Genomic DNA, 20,165 nt, shown 5'->3' with positions numbered 1-20,165 from the left:
AACCATTGTTATACCATAAATCACATGCTATTTTATATGATCCGACACATTTTCAAGTTCATGACTTTTTTTTGCCGAAAACAAAAATACAAAAAATCTTCTCATCATCAATATTCATACATATAATTACGTAGTTCTAATAGGGGATGATACTCTTGGATGCAAACCAACATCCCACATTGGAAGATTAGAAAAGAAGTATCTAATATATAAGTCAAGTCCAAAACCTACTTAGTATGAGCTCTTTTGGGAAGGAGCCTAATAACAAATCCGTGCGGACTTTGCCATCTCGGCTCAAAGCAGACAATATCATACTAATGGATCTTGACTTGAATTTAGAAAACCCAACAATTGGTATCAAAGTCCAAATCAAAATAAGTGGACCTAGGAAGTGGGTATGGGCTATCGGTTGATGTGGGAGAAGCCCTTTAATGTGACACGATAAGAAGAATACCTTGCGAACAAGGAGCACCAAGTCAATAGTGACAAGATTTCGCCGAGGAGAAGGCCTAAGGTTCGTGGTCCTTGGTTTAAGAAAGACTATTGTTGAATGCAAACCAACGTCCCACATCCGAAGATTAGAAAAGAAGTACCTAAGAGCATCTTTATCGCGACCTCTTAGGTAGAATTCTTAGGTTTTGTCTTATTAAAATTAAATCAAAAATTGGAATATTGGTAAGAGTTACTTCTTAGTTAGGAGGTTTAAGAATCACTAAGAGGCATCGACGTGGTCAATATTGGTTGGGTGATGAACAAAATTGTCGTTTTGCTTCTCCTCCTCTCTTTCTCTTTCGCGACGAACTCTTTCTCTCCTTCTCAATTCTCTTTGTAGCGACTCTTTCTTATTGAAAATCTTAGTAGTATCAAGCCGTTTTAACCAGTCACATGTCATGGCTTCTCCTCTCGCTCCCAGATTCTTACAAGCCCTAACCCAATTCTCTAATTCTCCGTTTCTCTCTCCATGTTCTGTTTTTAGGTTTAAACGCATCTTTACTGAGAAATTGAGAAAGGTTTGTTCTTTCTCCTCGTTTTCTACTTCTATTGGTCGAATTTAGAATTTTGATTGCTTAGTTTATGATATTGAGCAAAAGGGTCATTGAGTAAATTTGAGAATTGGTAAAATTAGATTGGATTTAATATGGATTTGAGGGGTTTTTATAATGCGGATTGTTATGGTTGGTGTAGTTTAAAGACATGTATGGTAATGTTAGAGAAACAACCTCATCGGCTACTTGTTTGTATTTTAGGTTGATCAATCGGAGTTATTGTTTTTGTTGCAGGAGGCTAACCAATGTTGTTTAAAATAAATGCTAATTGATTGTGTCTACAGGGCAGTACATGTCTCCGTATGATCCTGATGAAGGTCCTTCATTTACAAGCTGGATAGTTTGCTTGATTTTGATTTGTTTCTTTGTTTTTTTGTGAGGTTAATTGGAGAACTTGCTACATAAGTTTGCTTCATTGTCATAAGTTTGTGTATTTTGTTTCACTGTGATCAATGCTTGATCAGTGTTTCTGTTTTATTGCTTGTTAGTTCTTGATTAGTTTTGAATCGGTTATTGCTGTAGCTTGGTTGTCATTCTGTTCTTGTTGTGATCAATGTGTGATTAGTGTTTCTGACTGGAGCATACATAATGAACTTTAACTATTGCAACATCAAGATATCCTAATAGAATTTGATGGAACGTCTACTGAAATTGCAGGCTGTGATGAGCTGTACTGAATGCAAGAACAAGCTGCAAGTCATGATCTCAGCTGACAATGTATGTTTTGCGACTGCTATTACTTCTTCTCAGCTTAACATCTACATAAATTCCAGTGTGATCTCAGGATATTGCAGCAAAAATCTCAGGATATTTTCAGCATTTTTGTTGTCTTAATCTCATGATATTGGAGCAAAAATCTTTCCAAGCAGAAGCTTTCTTCATGGCTTATTCAGGTGATGATGAGTCTTTGCAGAATGAGAATGTCAATCAAGTCAATGGCTATCCAAATGCTTGATGGAATGTGTAAAGTTGATTTAAATGATTGTTTTGAATCTCTTTGTTTATAGTCATGAATCTCTGTTTTGAATCTCTGTTTTTCTGTCAATGAATCTATGTTTTGCATTTGACAAGTTTTTGATGTGAATATAAACTCTTCAAAAAGAATTCTTAAGAACCCCTCATATGTTCTACCATTGGAGAAAGATTTTCTTATTAACTCCCCATTGGTTTCTAAACATTGACAAATCCAAAATTTAATAGAAAAAAATTGGTTTCATGGGTTCTTAGTTTTTTACCGATAAAGATGGTCTAATATATAAGTCAAGTCCAAAACTTACTTAGTATGAGGCTTTTTGGGAAGGAGCACAATAACAAATCCGTGCAGGTTTTTTCCTAAAGCGGATAATATGATGCTAATGAAACTTAACTTGAGTTTAGAAAACCCAACAGATACAACTGCTTGCTGTCTTTTTATAAACCACCACTAAGAAATCATTATGATTATTTTTAAGGATATAATAACTAGTAAGAAGTTCATTAAACTATCATCATATCCGGTTACTAAAAATCATTTCATAAATATTTTGAATCAACAACAAAAAGAAATGTCAGTATAACGGTTATACAAGCGTCTAGCCTAACCTCACACACTAATAACACAAGAGCAAAATTCAGGCTACTGATGATTTAGTATATGAAAATGAAACCAACACCAATATCAACAATTATTGCAAACAATTACGATAATCAGAATCTCAAACCATCAAATAAACTACAAAAATATATACTTAAAATAATATCTAAACCTCACGCAAAACTCTGCAACCATAGAATGAATCAATGCATGATTGAACCAAAATGTACAAGCGGTCATATGTCAAAATATATATCAAACTATAGTTTATGCATAATCTATACCAAGTATAAAAATGAAACCTCATGCACAAAACTGATAAGTAGATGCATAATCATGAGCTACTATCACTATGTAGTGATTAACTAAGATGTGTCCTTAATTAACTAACTAAGTGGTGTCCTTAATTAGTAATACTATGACTGTTTGATCGGTTTCTCTGTGTTCATATACATGTCCATCTCTATGCCTTAGAAGTTGGATGGGATGCATAAAAAGTCTATGATTTTGGTCGGCTTGAACAATTTCATGCACATGTAACGCATCGTAAGTCGTTAACGAGTACAAGACGTAGCTTCTAGATAGTTTGTTTTATTCTGAATGTTGCATGATGCCCTCTTTATCAATCAAATAAAGAAATGGTAAAATAAATCAGAGAATACAATGGCATGACCATTTAAATTCCAAAATCAAGACATACATGACAATTTGAATTCAAAAATAAAATAATAAATCTGATTTGATTAAAAGATATAAATATCCAACGTCGTGAAAAGATTAATATACATGATAATAAATGGATCAAGGTGTTGCCGTTTAAATATAAAAATGATTAGTCACCTTTCAACGTCGTGCTATTATCATTCTTTTAAATCATTAATGATTATGTAGTGAACAAGAGCCCAGACATGTACTTATTTAAAATAAAATATAAATTTGAGAAATAATATGATATATAATATAGTGGTTGTTCAACTCGGTCATGCCCACTGAATATCCATCAGAGCATCTCCATCTGTTATTTTAATAGATATCTAAAGATTTTTTATTATTATTTAATTAAGAGTATTTTTAGGTTGTGCAAAAAAATGTATTTATTGTCTACTTAAAGACACTTTTACATACTTTTAGATACTCTAAAGACACTTTTAATTAAATAACATTAAAATTAATTCTATTAAAAAGATTAGACACCACCCAAAAATTAACTAATGAAGATGGTCTTATGGCTTATGAGACTCCTCAGTCAAATTAATTTATCACCTACTCATTGGAAAAAGCAAAAAACAAAAAGCATAGAAACTCTTGAATTTCAACATGTTAATTAAAAAATGACAAGTTTACATACTACGGCAATAATTAGTATAAGTGAAGATCGCTAACCAAAAATAATAAGCTAGTATCAAACTAACATTCTCAGTTTTAAGTCACATATGCCTTCAATCCACGATGAATTGAAGGGATCCATAATTTTGTCATGTAAAATCAAACCAACAAAAATTGTACAATTTTAAAAGATCTATATTCTAAAATAAAAAAATTAATCAAAATTTAATTAATTCCAAATTAAAATGCCATACCGTATATATTAAAGAAAGATAAACGTTGAATCTACCAAACCAACACTTAGAGCTAGATTAGAAACCAAACCATATGTACCAAAGAAATAGAAACGGATTTGGAATCTTAATCTGAATATAGAAATATGGGTGTCACTCTTACATAGTTCTTTCATCAAAACTTTACATCGAGTAGATCAGTTGAATCAACCACTTATAATCCATATATTCACTCTTACATAATTCTTTCATTTAAGCTGAAACTGTGATATACCAATTTTATTTTAGAGAGAATTAAAAACTTATGAACAAAATAATAAAACTAATATTAGGACTTCAAATTTTTTTAATATCTTTATAAAATGTTACATGCAGTATTTTATAAAATAAGATAAGGCGCCAGTTAGACATAGATCATTATATATGGGAAGTATATAAGGTGCATCGATGTAGTGTATTAATAAAAGGTAAAAATGAAAGTTGTTTTTTTTTAAATTTGTGTAAAAAATGCTAAAATGACACTCTTTGTGAAACAGAAGGAATAATAAATTAGTATTATATATAATATTTTTTGTCATTTATTACATTATAATTATAGGTTTTTAATCTAATCATATTATACATGATGACCAATAATTCAATATATAATCAATAAAGTTTAAAATATGTTAAGAATTAATACTATTTAGTATTTACAAATATAATATTGTACTCGTCTTCTTTCAAAAAAAAATTCTGAATTTGAAATAACTCTATACTAAACGCAAGTTTTGTAGCACCAAGAAAAAAAAAAGATCAACTTTTCATTTGTCCAACTTTTATTAATCAATTTTGGTCCTTATTAAACACGTATTAGAAACAAATAAGGTAATAATGACGAGAAATTTATAAAAAGTTAAAAACAGTAGCAATTTCGTAACCACCCATTGAAGTTCATCAACATCCATTCTTCTTGTAATGTTTGTAATGTTATCTCCTAACACTTCTAACCACTAAGACGTTTGTAATGTTTTTAGCCACCAAGATAAATCCTTATTATCTATTTTAAAAACAGCCTCCAAGATAATGCATGATTAAGTTCCTCGCTCAAATGGTACGTACGTATTTATATCATTACAGCAATATGCTTACAAGTTACAATGCGAGTCTGTGACACAAACAAGCAACAACAAAAAACCTTTCAATGTTACAAAACAATCCAGAATTAAAATGCAGTAACCAAATAAATCCTGGTATGTCTTTTTTTTTTCCCCAAAAAAAAATGTCTTTTTCACGAAATCCCATACAAATTAAAATAAACCCTAATCAATAAGCATTGGGTATGTAAAATTCTCACCAATTGGGAAAGATCATCAACTAAAAGTGAGCAACATTTTAGGCTTGGATCATCTTTCAGAGACCAAACCAGCTTGCAATATACCTCCAGTGCTATGGCTGGCATCCACCATCTCACACCTTAGACCATTTCCTCCTCCGTTTCATCCCCTTTCTCACCAACATCGTTGCCCGGGAATAAGACCACCCTCGCGGTTGCATTCAACGTCACCAAAAACCCTCCCCATCACGATATCTACACATATTGACTGTACAATTGAGAGAGATGAATGACTACAAATGTCAGATGGAATTTGGCAGAGTCATAAGAACGATGAATACATTTTGTATGTTTTCTGATCAGCTCAAACTGTGTAACTAAGTAGAAACAAGAATAATTAATATATAATTGATTGGTCTTGTAGAGGACATTGCAAAACAAAAACAAGAAACGAATGAAAAGAGATTCAAGAAAGACAATAGGCTATCATAATATTTATCTTAAAATAGAAAAGCTATATATATATATATATATATATATATATATATTAATTAAGTAATACAGTTGGTCTTCTTCTTTGTTATTTGTTCTTGTTGTTGGTTCGCTTTCTCTTCTTCTCTTAATTTCCTTTATAAATGGTGCATAATTTAGTTGATCTGTGCTAAACTTGGAACATAAGAGCTACAACACACATGCAAGTCGACAACAATAACCATAGTATCTGTGAGATCCTTTTATGTAAGGCACATCTTCTCCAAGGAGCACTTTTTTGACGTACCCTTTCTCTCCAATGATGTAAGCTGCGCACTCGTAGTTTGTCCTTTCAGATGTGTCAAAATCAATAACCACAGCGACTTTCTTCTCCTCGTCAATGAAGAAACTGCCACCGTCGATTGGGCTGAATCATAGTTGTAACCCAAATCTCCACCACTGTACTATCTTGAGTCTGAGATAATACCGCGATTTTCTCGTCTCCAAGAGAAGAGAAAGCTCCAGCATCGAAAAGATAGTTCACAAACGGCAGAGGAAGAAACTTTCCAAATCTATCCGTTGTAAAATCAAAACATAGTAAACAGTCTGGCGGCTCTGGACAAAAAAGTAACTGTTTCCTTTCAAAGACGCGCCACATTGATAATATGCTATCTCCCAGCATGGAGTGATATCAAGAACTCTCCATGAATTAGAGCCAAAATCATAGATTTTGTACTCAAGAAATAGGTGATGACCATTAAGGTCGTATTGATCCACAAAACTCAAAATTTTGTGGTTACGGTTATTGTCGTATCCGATAGCATAGCTGTCTACTATTTCGTAAGCGTTTCGGGGTTGGATCCACCTGATTTGACCCAAATAAGGGTTCCACACCACGAGCCTAGCGTTGTCCTCTTTGGTCACGCATAACAATAACCCGTCGCATTGAAACACTTTAGATATCTCGACTTGATTAAGTAGAACATTACAACCTATCTCCTTTATAGTAGTCTCATTAAAAAAGACTAATACTCCATCTTCAACCACATTTATAGCCATTACATAAAGATAGTTGATCACATTTTGTCCATAAATCTGTTAATAGTTGATAAATAGATTTGTTAATGTATATTTCATCTTCAATCATAATAGTCATCTCATAAAAGTCTCACTAAATTTTATAATATTCTGTTTTTATAAATTTGTTTATTACTCTCTCTAATTGAATTATTACGGAATATATTCTTGAAATGAGAAAAAAGAAATTCATCTTCCTTCTCACCAACACCGTTGCCTCAGAACAAGCCGCCACCAAAACGTCACCAAAAGCCTCCCCATCTCAATATCTATATAGGTGCAATGGCTACAAATGTCAGATGGAATTTGGCAGAGTCAGAAGAACGATGTCTACATTTTGTATCTTTTCTGATCAGCTCAAATATAACTGTGTAACTAAATAGAAACAAGAATAATATATAATTGATTGGTCTTGTCCAGAGGACATTGCAAAACAAAAACGAAACGGGAAACGAATGAAAAGAGATGATAAATAGGCTATCATTATCTGTTGGAGATTGGTTTCATGTTAGCTACCGGTTATCTCTAAGTTGGTTTGGACATGTTTAAGGTACTTGGCCTTGAAGCTGTTTGGTCAACAAATCAATTCCGTAAGATCAACAACGCTAATATTGTTTTCCTTATTTTGTATAGACATGATTCGTAAGGATCTGCTTTCTCGTGTATATATGTTTGTAAATCTAAGTCATAAAAGTAATATACAGAAAACTTCTGAATCTCTGTTTTTTCATTATCACTATCATAAAACAAGCTATTGATTAATTAATAGAGAGTCTCTGTTTCTTCTTTGTGCTTGTTGGTTGGCCTCCTCTTGTTCTCTTCGTCTCTTTCCTTTTTGACTCGTGCAATTTTCTTTGATATGAACTAAACTTGGAACATAAGAGCCAAAACACACAAGTGGGCAAAAAGAAATTTTTTTTTCGAGATATCTTTGTTCTCCAAGGCACACTTTTTTAAAGTAACCATTCTCTCCAATGATGTAAGCTGCGCCCTCGTAGCAGGTTATTTTAGATTTGTCACCATCAAAAATCACAGCGACTTTCTTCTCCTCGTTAATGAAGAAACTGCCACCGCCATAGTGTAACTTAAAATCATAACCACAGTGTGGTTCCATATCAAATTTTAAGAAAGGGCTCCATGACACTGCATTGGGATCAATCGTAGTTGTAACCCAAATCTCCACGTCTAATATTCCATGAGGCTGAGATAACACGGCTAGTTTCTCGCCTCCAATAGAAGACAGACCTCCAACATCGTCAAGAATGTGCCCAATCGGCAGAGGAAGAAACTTGCCAAAGCTCTCTGTTGTAAAATCAAAACATAGTAAACAGCCATGCGGATCTGGATACTCATCACCATCCTCTTCATCCTCTTCGTCTTCTATTTTTTCCTTGGCAAAAAAGTAAGTGTTTCCTTTCAAAGATGCGCAGCCTTGATAAAACTCTATCTCCAAGGTGGGAGTAGTGATATCAAGAACCCTCCATGAATTAGAGCTCAAATCATAGATTTCGTACTCAATAATGTGTTGCCCAGCCATAACGTCGTAACACTCGAAAAACCTCAAGATTTTGTGCTTACGGTTTTTGTCGTATCCGACAGCATACCTGTTTCCTATGCTGCAACTGTTTCTGGGTTGGATCCACCTGGTTTGACCCAAATAAGGGTTCCAAACTACGAGCCTAGTGGTGTCCTCTTTGGTCACGCATAACAATAACCCGTCGCAGTGAAAAACTTTAGATATCTTGACTTGATTAAGTCGATTATTACTTATCTCCTTTAGAGATGGATCCACGAATTCTTCGTCTTTGTTGTAAAAGAGATCGAACCTCAGTGAACAAAGCTTATCCCTCTTCACCATGAACCCCATAAACTGATGCTTTGCTTCTGCTTTACACAGAATAATTCCATCCTTTGCAAGTGGATCTCACTGCTCCTAGACAAGTTATCGGAACTCTAGAGAGTATGTCCTCTACCAAATACTTTGGAAGATTAGAGATCATCGTCATTGTAAATAATAATCGGCTAGGTTCTCTAACTTTGCTTGGCCTAACTTTTTTTTATATACCTATTTCTAAACTTCAGAAAAAGTAACAGTTCCTTTTTCCCCCTTTTCTATCATGTAAACAATGGGATCAAAGTTTTTGGTTTTTTAAGATTCGATTAGGAAATTTTAGGCTAATTTTTATCCTATTTGTTTTGGAGATTTTATCTCATTATATCCTTCATGAACTACATAAGTTTTTTTTTTTTTGGTGAATATGAACTAAATAATTTTGTCTTTGAAGTGATGGCATCTTTTGTGTTCACAAAACAATTTTTTTTTTCTTTTCTGATTTGTATAAACTGATTCTTTCCGATTTTTCTTTATACGCTTAAAAATGTCAACCTCCTTTTTCCATGTTTACTACTACTTTCTCATATGCATAAACCTTTGTGTTGCGTTGATGATCTTCGTTACGTATGCGTGTAAGCGGTATGGCGCCATATGGATTTTAGTTTTAGAAAAGGTAAACTTGTGAAAATATACGATTAAAAAGATGGACTCGTATCTCAGAGATTTAATAAGGTTTGAGCTAGAGATAGTTATTTTAGTCATTAATGAGGTCGATTTACTTGGAAAATGTAGTTGATGGATAAAACTTCAGACAAATTAAAAGACATGGATTCTTCCCATGGCTTTTGATAGAATAATGCTGCGGGTATTATTTGCTACTAATTAAAGTGGTCAGCTTGAAGTGATGATCTTTGGCCACCAAGATGAACCCCTTATCATCTTAAAGTAATTAATAGCCTCAAATAATAGGTTCCTCTCGCTCACTCTTCAAATGTATAAAACTGTTTGTATATTACAGCAACATTCTTACATTGTGAGTTTGTGACACAATCGAGCAACAAAAAAAAACCCTTACAAAACCAACGAGCAAACATAACTGAATAAATCCAGCTGGTATCTCATCATGTCACCAAATCCTACACAAATTAACTAAAAGGGAGATACTTCAAACCCCCTAATGAAAAAAACATTGGGATATATAAAAATCTTACCATACCCCATTGGGAATTAGATCAAACTGACCTAATTACCGTACCCCATGCTCCTTCTCACCAAAACAAGCCACCACCGCCGCTGCTGCCCTCAACGTCACCAAAACCCTCCCCATCTCAGTATCTACATATATATATATATATATATATATCTATACACTTGAGAGATATGAATGACTACAAATGTCAGATGGAATTTGGTAGAGCCGGACGAAGGATGAATATATTTTGTATCTTTTCTGATCAGCTCAAACTGTGTAAATAAATAGAAACAAGAATAATATATAATGGATTGGTCTTGTCCGGAGGACATTGCAAAACAAAAACATCACAGAAACGAATGAAAAAGAGATGCAAGAAAGAAAATAGGTTATCATTATCATTAATTATAAAATAAGCTATTAATTAATCAATAGAGTTGGTCTTTTTGTGCTTGTTGTTGGTTCGCTTTCTCTTCTTCTCTTAATTTCCTTTGTAAATCGTGCATAATTTAGTTGATCTGTGCCAAACTTGGAACATAAGAGCTACAACAAGCAAACTCGCTGAAGTTGACAGCTCCTTGTATGTGACTCCTAGCTTCTCCAAGGCCTAGCCTCTTTCTTCGTACGTATTTCATATTCTCTCCAATAATGCAAGCTGCGCCCTCGTAGATCCTTGCTCCATATGTGTGAAAATCAATAACCACAGCGACTTTCTTCTCCTCGTCAATGAAGAAACTGCCACCGAGATAGTTAAAGTGAGGAAATAAACCCAAATCAAGTTTTAAGAAAGGGTTCCACGACACAGCATTGGGATCAATCATAGTTGTAACCCAAATCTCCACCTTTGAACTTCTCTTAGGCTGAGATAACGCCGCTAGTTTTTCGTCTCCAACAGATGAGAGACCTCCAACATCGTAAAGATAGTGCACAAACGGCAGTGGAAGAAGCTGTCCAAAGCTCTCCGATTTAAAGTCAAAACATAGTAAACAGTCATGCGGCTCTGGATTGTAATTATCACCAGCCTCATCGTATACTATTTTTTCCTTGGTAAAAAAGTAAGTGTCTCCTTTCAAAGATGCGCAGCCTTGATAAAACTCTATCTCCAAGGTGGGAGTAGTGATATCAAGAACCCTCCATGAATTAGAGCTCAAATCATAGATTTCGTACTCAAGAATTAGTTGCCCAACAGAACGGTCGTAATAATTCAAAAACCTCAAGATTTTGTGTTTACGGTTATTGTCGTATCCTATAGCATAGCTGTCTGCTCTGTGGTAAGCGTTCAAGGGTTGGATCCACCTGGTTTGACCCAAATAAGGGTTCCACACCACGAGCCTAGCGTTGTCCTCTTTGGTCACACATAACAATAACCCGTCGCAATGAAAAACTTTAGATACCTTGACTTGATTAAGTAGATTATTACCTATCTCCTTTATAAATGTATCCACGAGTTCTATTTTGTTGAAAGTTCCATGGAGATCGAACCTTAGTGAACAAAGCTTATACTGCATCATCATGAACCCCATAAATGGATGTCTTCCTTCTGTTTTCCATAGAATTCTTTCTTTAGTTAAAGTGTTCCACCGTTTGCAAGTGGATCTCATTGCTCCGAGATAAGTTATGGGAACCCTAGAGAGTATATCTTCTACCAAATCCTTTGGGAGATCAGAGAACATTGTCGTCATTGTTTCGAGGTGAGACAAATTGGCTATGGTTCTCTAACTTTGCTTGGCCCGATCTTTTTATAAGCATCAGAATGAGAAAAAAAAAAAAAAAAAAAAGATAAAGATAAATGCTCTTTTCATTTTCTATATAATTCTGCTTAATTAAATTTTATTATTTGTTCCACTAATAAAATAAATATTGTATATAGTTAAGGGAAAAGTATCCATATAATTTTACACCTTTTTTAAAGTATTTATATCAAATGTCATTTGGTCTTAAGACCATTTTAAAATTTCTCATCAAAGATAAAAACATAAATTAAGTCTTAAATTAATACAGATTTTTTTTTAATATAATTAAAAGTTTTTTAAAAAATGAATGGTTACAGCTTTCTCTACTCCTACTAGGTCAATTCACTTTATCTATTATAGACAGAAATTAGTAATTAATTTTTTAAAAATTGTTAACGAATCAAATTTAAAAAACTAAGATTTGATTGTTTACCATATGATTTGTTTTTGATAATTATATTCAGATTTGTTTTTAAAGATTTTAGATTATGATTCTCATAACATCTTTCTTAATTCCATTTACAAATTGTATTGAATTATTATATAATACATCTTATTATATAAAGCTTGGTTTTTTAAATCCGGTTTGTTTTTTGTATTGAAAATAAAATAAAATATAAAATGAACATTTAAAATATTACTACTTAAAATTTTACATATTTCTCTTAATTATATATGCGTGACCGCGTAAATGATCTAATCTAGTGATTAATAAACCTATACTATAAATCAATACATTAAAACTTGTATGTTTTTTACCATAACATGACACATCAACTTTAACATTCAAGCTTGTGTTGACACATCAGTTAAAATCAATAGCCAATAAAAACATTTGAATTAATACAGCTAAAATTTTTAGACCAATTAAAAAACTAGGTCTGTTAAAGGAGAAGAAACATCGTCACTTAAGGAAAAAGGCCATTGGGCGGTTATTGTAGTAAATGCCCATATGTATAAATGAGTTTCTTTAGTGTAAGAGTTATGTTAAAACAAGACAAATATAAATATGTTGATGTTCCAAAGCATCGTAAATCGAAAACAAGAAAACATAAATATTACTTTACTATATGATTTCATAAAAGTAATAACAAAAAATGCAGCAACAAAAAAGAGCAACAAGACAAAACGTCTATTAACAACAAACGGAAAAAAATTAAATTAAAAATGCAATTTTAATTTCATTGGAAGATACTTTAATTTTTAAAATATACATCTAATTTTTTGGTTTAATGAAAACTGAACATTTTGGATTAACTAAATTAACGTCCAAAATATTCAGTATTGTTTTAGTAAGAGAAGAATATAATTTTCAAGTCAAAGAAACAAAAATTTATTTCTTAGCATAATAAAATTTAAAATATATGTAAAAACTAAATTTATGAAATTAAAACTCAAGTATCATATGGAAATAGAGATAACACTAAAAACACAAATAACCATTGAATTATCAAAAAATTATGAAACTTGATATCAAAGAACATATATATTACATCATGAAATCAGAAAACTTGATATCTCATAAATATGTTTTGTTCTAATATGGTGTTTCTATGAACATTGGTGAACACTGGTGCTGAAAGTGTGGAAACCGCTTTGAAATTAGCAAGAAAATGGGGTCATAAAAAAAATTATTAAAGATGAAGTACAGACTTTTCGGGTTCTTTCTTTTAGAGAATTGTTATTCACATTAGCATATTACAAATTTGGAAGACTATTTTTACAGGCTATAATCGTCACTTATTGTGGCTGCTTTCATGTCGTAAACAATATAATGGATTCGATTTCTATTTTATTTATTACTGGTTTGAACTTAGTTGTGGTTGTTTTTGTGTGTTTCTTGCCTCTGATTGTTTCTTAAATCTATTTTCTTGAAAAAAAATCATGTGTTATATATAGTTTCTTTCTGAACTTTCATTAATATACTCAGAGGTTTGTGTAGAATATTGCTTTGTATTAATACCTAAGCGAAAGTGACTTTGTTGAAGAGGAAATAGAAATATGATTAGTAACACATGCAACTAAACACCGAGAAAGATCTTTAGCCTTTAACCATCATTGTTTTCCATGTATATATAGGATTTTACAACTGAATCCATTGCATAATCCATATGATTTTCGGCAAAAGCCTGAAGAAATAGATAGAAGAAAAGCAATGTTTGTGTAGACTAATTTGGTCGCCGGTAAAATCAGAAAACTGATGAATAAAGTACAGAAATGGTTACAGTTATTGAATGAGAAAAAGAGATAAGTTATGTGAGATTATGGAGACAAACGTTAAAGTGACTAAACTTAATGTACTCGAAGAGATCCATCAAGACATTTACAATGGAGACAACAAAAAGTAATCTCTTTCAGTATGTGAATTGTGAGTGGAAAACAAATCAAGAACTAAGAGTGAAATCGTTTAACTTAAAGTAAAATTAAAAATATATTCAAAAACTAAAATTTTGAAATTAAAAGCTTATGTATTATATGATGATGTAAATAATAATAATCCAAAAAAAATTACCATTGAAATTGTTTAAAATTATGAAAATTATTCCAAACAAAATATATTAAATTATAAAATTACGAATTTTAAATAAAAAAAACAACATGCAGCTTATCGCGGGTATCAACCTAATACACCGGGCTAAAACTTCGAACCTTTCTTTTAGATTTCCGATTTAATAATATTGTACGCTTAAAAATTCAACCTCTTTTTCATGTTTGCAATAATATGTCTTACCAATACTTGCTCACATAAACCTCTGTGCTGCGTACAAAATCTTCATTACGTATCCATATGGATTTTAGTTTTAGAAAAGGTAAACTTGGGAAAACATACGATTAAAAAGCGACCCTTTAAATTAGAGCTTTAGTAAAGTTTGAGTTAGAGATAGTCATTACTCGTGAAAGAGGTCGATAGTGTTAGTTCAGATTATTACTTGGAATCAAAATGTAGTTGATGGATAAAACTTGAGACAAGTAAAAAGACATGGATTTTTCTTCCATGGCTTTTGATAGAATAATGCAGCGGATGTTATTGCTACTAAACTGGTGATCAGCTTGCAGAATGATACAAAATGTCCAACATTCTTTTAAACCCAATGAAGTTGTTTTCTTGAAGACATGATCTTTGGTCACCAAGATGAACCCCTTTGATTATCTCTTAAAGTAATAGCCTCAAATATGAAGTGCATTATAAGTTGTTTTAAAGAACAAGCATTGGGATATGTTAAAATCTTACCGTACCCCATTGGGAAGATCATCAACGAAAGTGAGCAACATTTTAAGCTTGGATCATCTTTGAGAGACCGAACCAGCTAATTGCAATCTCCAGTGCTATGGCATCTCACACCTTACTTCACTTCCTCTCTTCTGTTTCATCCTCCTTCTCACCAACACCGCCGCCACAGAACAAGACAAGCCACCATCGAAACCCTCCCCATCCCAATATCTACAAATGTCTATACAACTCCTATGAGCTAGAGAGATAAATTGACAACACATGCATGAATATGGAGTTTGGCAGAGTCAAAAGAAAAAGGATGAATAAATTATTATAATTTCTGATCAGCAAAAACTGTGTAACCAAAATTGAAACAAAATGATGATACAGGACATTGCAGAAGAAGGAAAAAAGGAATGAAAGAAAATAAGCAATTAATTGATTAATCAATAGTGAGTCGTCTTCTTCTTCTTGTTTGTTGGTTGATCCTCTTCTTCTCTATCCTTTTTGACTTCTTCATCTTCTTCTACTTCATCTTCTTCTACTTCATCTTCTTCTTCATCTTCTTCTGCAATTTGGTTGATCTGAACTAAACTTGGGAAAAAAGAAGGACTAGTGACAAGTGGGCAGCATTCCGCACACTCGCTGAAGTTGAGAGCTCCTGGTATGTAAGGCACAGCTTCTCCAAGATGAAATTTCTTAAGGTAGCCATTATCTCCAATGACGTAGGCAGAGTCCTCGTAACGGGTCAACTCAGACTCGTCATAATCAATAACCACGGCGAGTTTCTTCTCCTCATCAATGAAGAAACTGCCACCCGCAGGGCAAACATAAAAAAGCAAACCATAGTGTGGTTCCATATCAATTTTTAAGAAAGGGATCCACGACACAGCAGCATTGGGAATCATAGAAGTTGTGACCCAAATCTCCACCATTGTACCATTTTGGTCCTGAAATAAGAAGGCGAGTTTCTGGTCTCCAACAAGAGAAGAGAGAGCTCCAGTATCCATGTCAGAATAGTAGTCAAGCGGCAGAGGAAGCGTCTGTCCAAAGCTCTCTGTTGTAAAATCAAAACAGAGTAAGACAGAGGGGGGCAGGGGTGTAAATTCTGCGTCTCCTCCTCCTACACTTGGCTTCAATATTGCTTCGGTGGCAAGAAAGTAAGTGTTACTCTTCAAAGACGCACCGCGCTGAAAATAATCTATGTGCCAATCGGGAGTGGTGATAACCCTCCATCAATTAGAGCTCAAATCATAGATTTCGTACCCAAAGGAATCCCTTTCAAAATCATACGATGACCTCAAGATTTTGTGTTTACGGTTATTGTCGTATCCAATAGCATACCTGTCTAATCTGTGGTAAGGAGTACTGCTGTTTCTGGGTTGGATCCACCTGGTTTGACCCAAGTAAGGGTTCCAAACCACGAGCTTACTGTGGTCCCTTGTGGCGCATAACACCAACCCGTCGCATTGAAACACTTTAGATACCTCAAGAGTATTAGATTAGGTTTAATCTCAATCGATGATTTGAGAGTATTATTGAACAAAGATTATATACAGAGTGGAGAGGAATATAGCCGTTGAAGGCTATTAAGATGTTTCCTAAATAACATACAGTGATATATAATTTCCTATTCTAATACCCTCCCCCAATGGAAACGTTATGTGTTTGTAACGTGAAGGCTGGACTTGAAGGCATTGAATAAAGGGGAAGGGAGTCCCTTTGTGAAGATATCCGCGTACTGATGGGATGAAGGTACATGGAAGACTCGAACTTGTCCTAGAGCAACTCGTTCTCGGACAAACAGAATGTCAAGTTCGATATGTTTTGTGCGCTGGTGTTGTATGGGGTTGGTAGAGAGGTAGACTGCACTCACATTGTCACAATAGACAAGTGTGGCCGTAGATAGAGGACAGTCAAGTTCTAGAAGAAGATTGCGGATCCGTATGGTCTCAGCTACAGCATTCGCAACACCTCTGTATTCGGCTTCAGCACTAGAGCGGGAGACCGTCGCTTGTTGTTTGGAAGACCAAGAGATTAGGTTGTCGCCGAGAAAAATGCAAAAACCAGATGTGGAACGTCTTGTGTTTGGGCATCCGGCCCAATCCGCATCAGTGTATGTCGTGAGAGTTGAGGTTGTTGATTTTGTCAAGCGTAGGCCTTAAGAGATGGTGCCTTTAAGGTAGCGAAGAACACGCTTCATTGCTTTAAGGTGTGGCTCTCGAGGATCATGCATAAAAAGACATAGTTGCTGAACTGCATAGGCAATGTCGGGGCGTGTGATGGTTAGATATTGTAAGGCTCCGGCGAGGCTTCGATACAATGTTGGGTCTACAACTGGTGGGCCAACACCTGCTTCGAGTTTGGCGGATGTATCAACGGGAGTGGTACAAGGGTTGCAGTGTGACATTTTGGCTCGATGTAAGATATCTGCGGCATAATTTTGTTGTTGCAACATCATGCCGTGAGTGTCCCTGCGAACAGATATACCAAGAAAATAGTGAAGTAATCCCATATCGGTCATTGCAAATTCAGAGTTGAGTGAGGAGAGAATTGACCTGAGGAGAGTGGGTGACGAAGCCGTGAGAATGATATCATCTACGTAGAGAAGAAGATACGCAATCGATGAGCCATGCCGTAAAACAAAGAGGGAAGCGTCACTTCTACTGTTTTTGAATCCGACCTTGATGGCATAGTGTGCAAAACGTTGGAACCAAGCGCGAGGAGATTGCTTGAGACCATATAAAGATTTTTTGAGAAGGCAAACATGATTTGGTTTTGCTGGATCAATAAAGCCCGCTGGTTGATGCATGTAGACAGTTTCTTCTAGATTGCCATGGAGGAATGCATTTTTGATGTCTAATTGGTGGATAGGCCAATCTTTTTCAAGTGCTCGGTGAAGAACGGTTCGAATTGTCACGGGTTTAACAACGGGGCTGAACGTCTCGTCACAATCAACACCAATTTGTTGTGACTTGCCGTTGGCAACGAGCCGAGCCTTGTAGCGAGAGAGAGAGCCATCTGCATTAAATTTGTGTCTAAACAACCACATAGAGCGAACGACATTAGTATTAGGTGGCCTTGGAACCAAGGTCCATGTGCCAGCCGACATTTGGGAATCATATTCATCTTGCATTGCATTGGTCCAATGAGGATCTTTGAGAGCTTGAATGTGGGATAGAGGAAGAGGAGAAATGAGATCAGTGTGAAGAGAGAATATCTNTGCATGTAGACAGTTTCTTCTAGATTACCATGGAGGAATGCATTTTTGACGTCTAATTGGTGGATAGGCCAATCTTTTTCAAGTGCTCGGTGAATTAACCGAATTGTCACGGGTTTAACAACAGGGCTGAACGTCTCGTCACAATCAACACCAATTTGTTGTGACTTGCCGTTGGTAACGAGCCGAGCCTTGTAGCGAGAGAGAGAGCCATCTGCATTAAATTTGTGTCTAAACAACCACATAGAGCGAACGGCATTAGTATTAGGTGGCCTTGGAACCAAGGTCCATTTGCCAGCCGACATTTGGGAATCATATTCATCTTGCATTGCATTGGTCCAATGAGGATATTTGAGAGCTTGAATGTGGGATAGAGGAAGAGGAGAAATGAGATCAGTGTGAAGAGAGAATATCTATTTGGGCTTATTGATGCCGCTTTTGCTTCGAGTTTGCATTTGATGAGGTCGGGGCGGAGGAGGTATGCGTGCAGGTTCGATTGACGGAGGCGCAGGCGGAGAAGGAGAGGGAGATGGAGAGTGATCGGGAGTAGGAGGGGAAGATGGAGGTGTGTTTGATAGAACAGGAGAGGTTGGTATAGGAGGCTGTAATACCAGAGAAGGAAGAGAAGTAGGTCGTGAAAGAGCTGGGGACGAGATAGTGATGCTTGGAGTAGAAGATATAGTGGAGAGAGGGAGAATAGAAGACTGTGAGTGAGGTAAAAGAGGTGATGTGTGGGAATCGGGAGTAGGAAAAGACGAGCTTCTTAAGGAAAACGGAAAAATGGAATCATCAAAGACTACATGCCGAGAAATGATGATGCGGTGGGAGGAAAGGTCAAGGCAGCGATAACCACGATGGTGAGACGGATATCCAAGAAATACACATTTAGTGGAGCGAGGTGAGAGCTTGTTGGCGGTGGTGGGAAGAAGATTGGGGTAACATAAACAACCGAAGACACGAAGATGAGCATAACGAGCAGGTTTGTTAAAAAGGCAAGTGAAAGGAATTTTATTGTTTATAGCATTTGAAGGAAGAGTGTTAAAAAGATGAGCAGCCATGTTTAAAGCTTCAACCCAATAGGTGCTGGGCATATTAGCTTGAAAGAGAAGAACACAGACCAGGTTGTTAATCGTTCGAAGGGTGTGTTCAGCACGGCCGTTTTGTTGGGAGGTATATGGGCAAGAAAACCGAGGTTGAATACCATTAGAAGAGAAAAAATCCAGAATCTGACGATTGTTAAATTCTCCACCATTATCACATTGAAAAGCTTTAATGGGGGTTTGAAAATGAGTTTTAACAAAATTAAAAAAATGTAAAAATTTAGCAAAGACCTCACTTTTGTAACGAAGGGGATAAATCCATATGAAATGAGAAAATTGGTCTAAGAAAATAACATAGTACTTGATGCCACTAATACTTGTAACAGGAGATGTCCATATATCAGAATGAATTATTTCAAAAGGAGAAGAAACAATAGAAGTGGAAGTATAAAACGGTCGACGAATGTGTTTTCCAGTTTGGCAAGCATGGCATAAAGTAGAAATATCATTGTTTGAACAATCAAATAAACGAGAAGAAAGTAAATTGCGAAAAACAGAGTTGCCAGGGTGACCTAAGCGACGATGCCAAGTCGAAGCGGAAGTGGAGGTGAGGAGGGATGCGTGAGAGGTAGGAGACGAGGGTGAGGAGACAGAATATAGGGGACCTGGGCTATCACATCGGATGAGAGGCACTCGGGAATGAAGATCCTTAACAAGAAAACCAAACGGATCAAATTCAACAGAGCAAGAATTGTCATTAGTAAATTTGCGAATAGAGATAAGATTTTTTAAAATGTTTGGACAAACAAAAACATTGTTTAGAAGGAGAGGACGGTAAGGAGACGAGATGAATGAGTGACCAGAAGAGGTAGCAGGGATAATAGAGCCGTT

The 20,165-nt window shown here is 35.1% G+C and overlaps 1 protein-coding gene, 1 long non-coding RNA gene and 2 pseudogenes across 2 annotated transcripts; 1 reads left to right on the top strand and 3 right to left on the bottom strand.

The window, feature by feature from the left end:
* LOC104765880 lies at nucleotides 715–2,167 on the top strand. Its single transcript, XR_763934.1, has 2 exons — nucleotides 715–1,010; nucleotides 1,704–2,167. It is a non-coding gene; the product is annotated as an uncharacterized LOC104765880 (long non-coding RNA).
* LOC109130815 lies at nucleotides 7,793–9,047 on the bottom strand (annotated as a pseudogene).
* Nucleotides 10,465–11,762, bottom strand: LOC104765879 (putative F-box protein At3g20030). The gene has a single exon (XM_010489664.1). The coding sequence runs from the start codon at nucleotides 11,747–11,749 to the stop codon at nucleotides 10,577–10,579; it is 1,173 nt and encodes a 390-aa protein (XP_010487966.1). The 5' UTR covers nucleotides 11,750–11,762; the 3' UTR covers nucleotides 10,465–10,576.
* The window catches only part of LOC109130814, a 9,887-nt pseudogene continuing 4,871 nt past the window's right edge, over nucleotides 15,150–20,165 (bottom strand).

This window comes from Camelina sativa, chromosome 19 (genome assembly GCF_000633955.1).
Source record: "Camelina sativa cultivar DH55 chromosome 19, Cs, whole genome shotgun sequence".
In the NCBI taxonomy this organism is placed as follows: Eukaryota; Viridiplantae; Streptophyta; class Magnoliopsida; order Brassicales; family Brassicaceae; genus Camelina; species Camelina sativa.
Note: the sequence above shows the minus strand (reverse complement) of the source record. Positions and strands in the feature narration are given on the sequence as shown.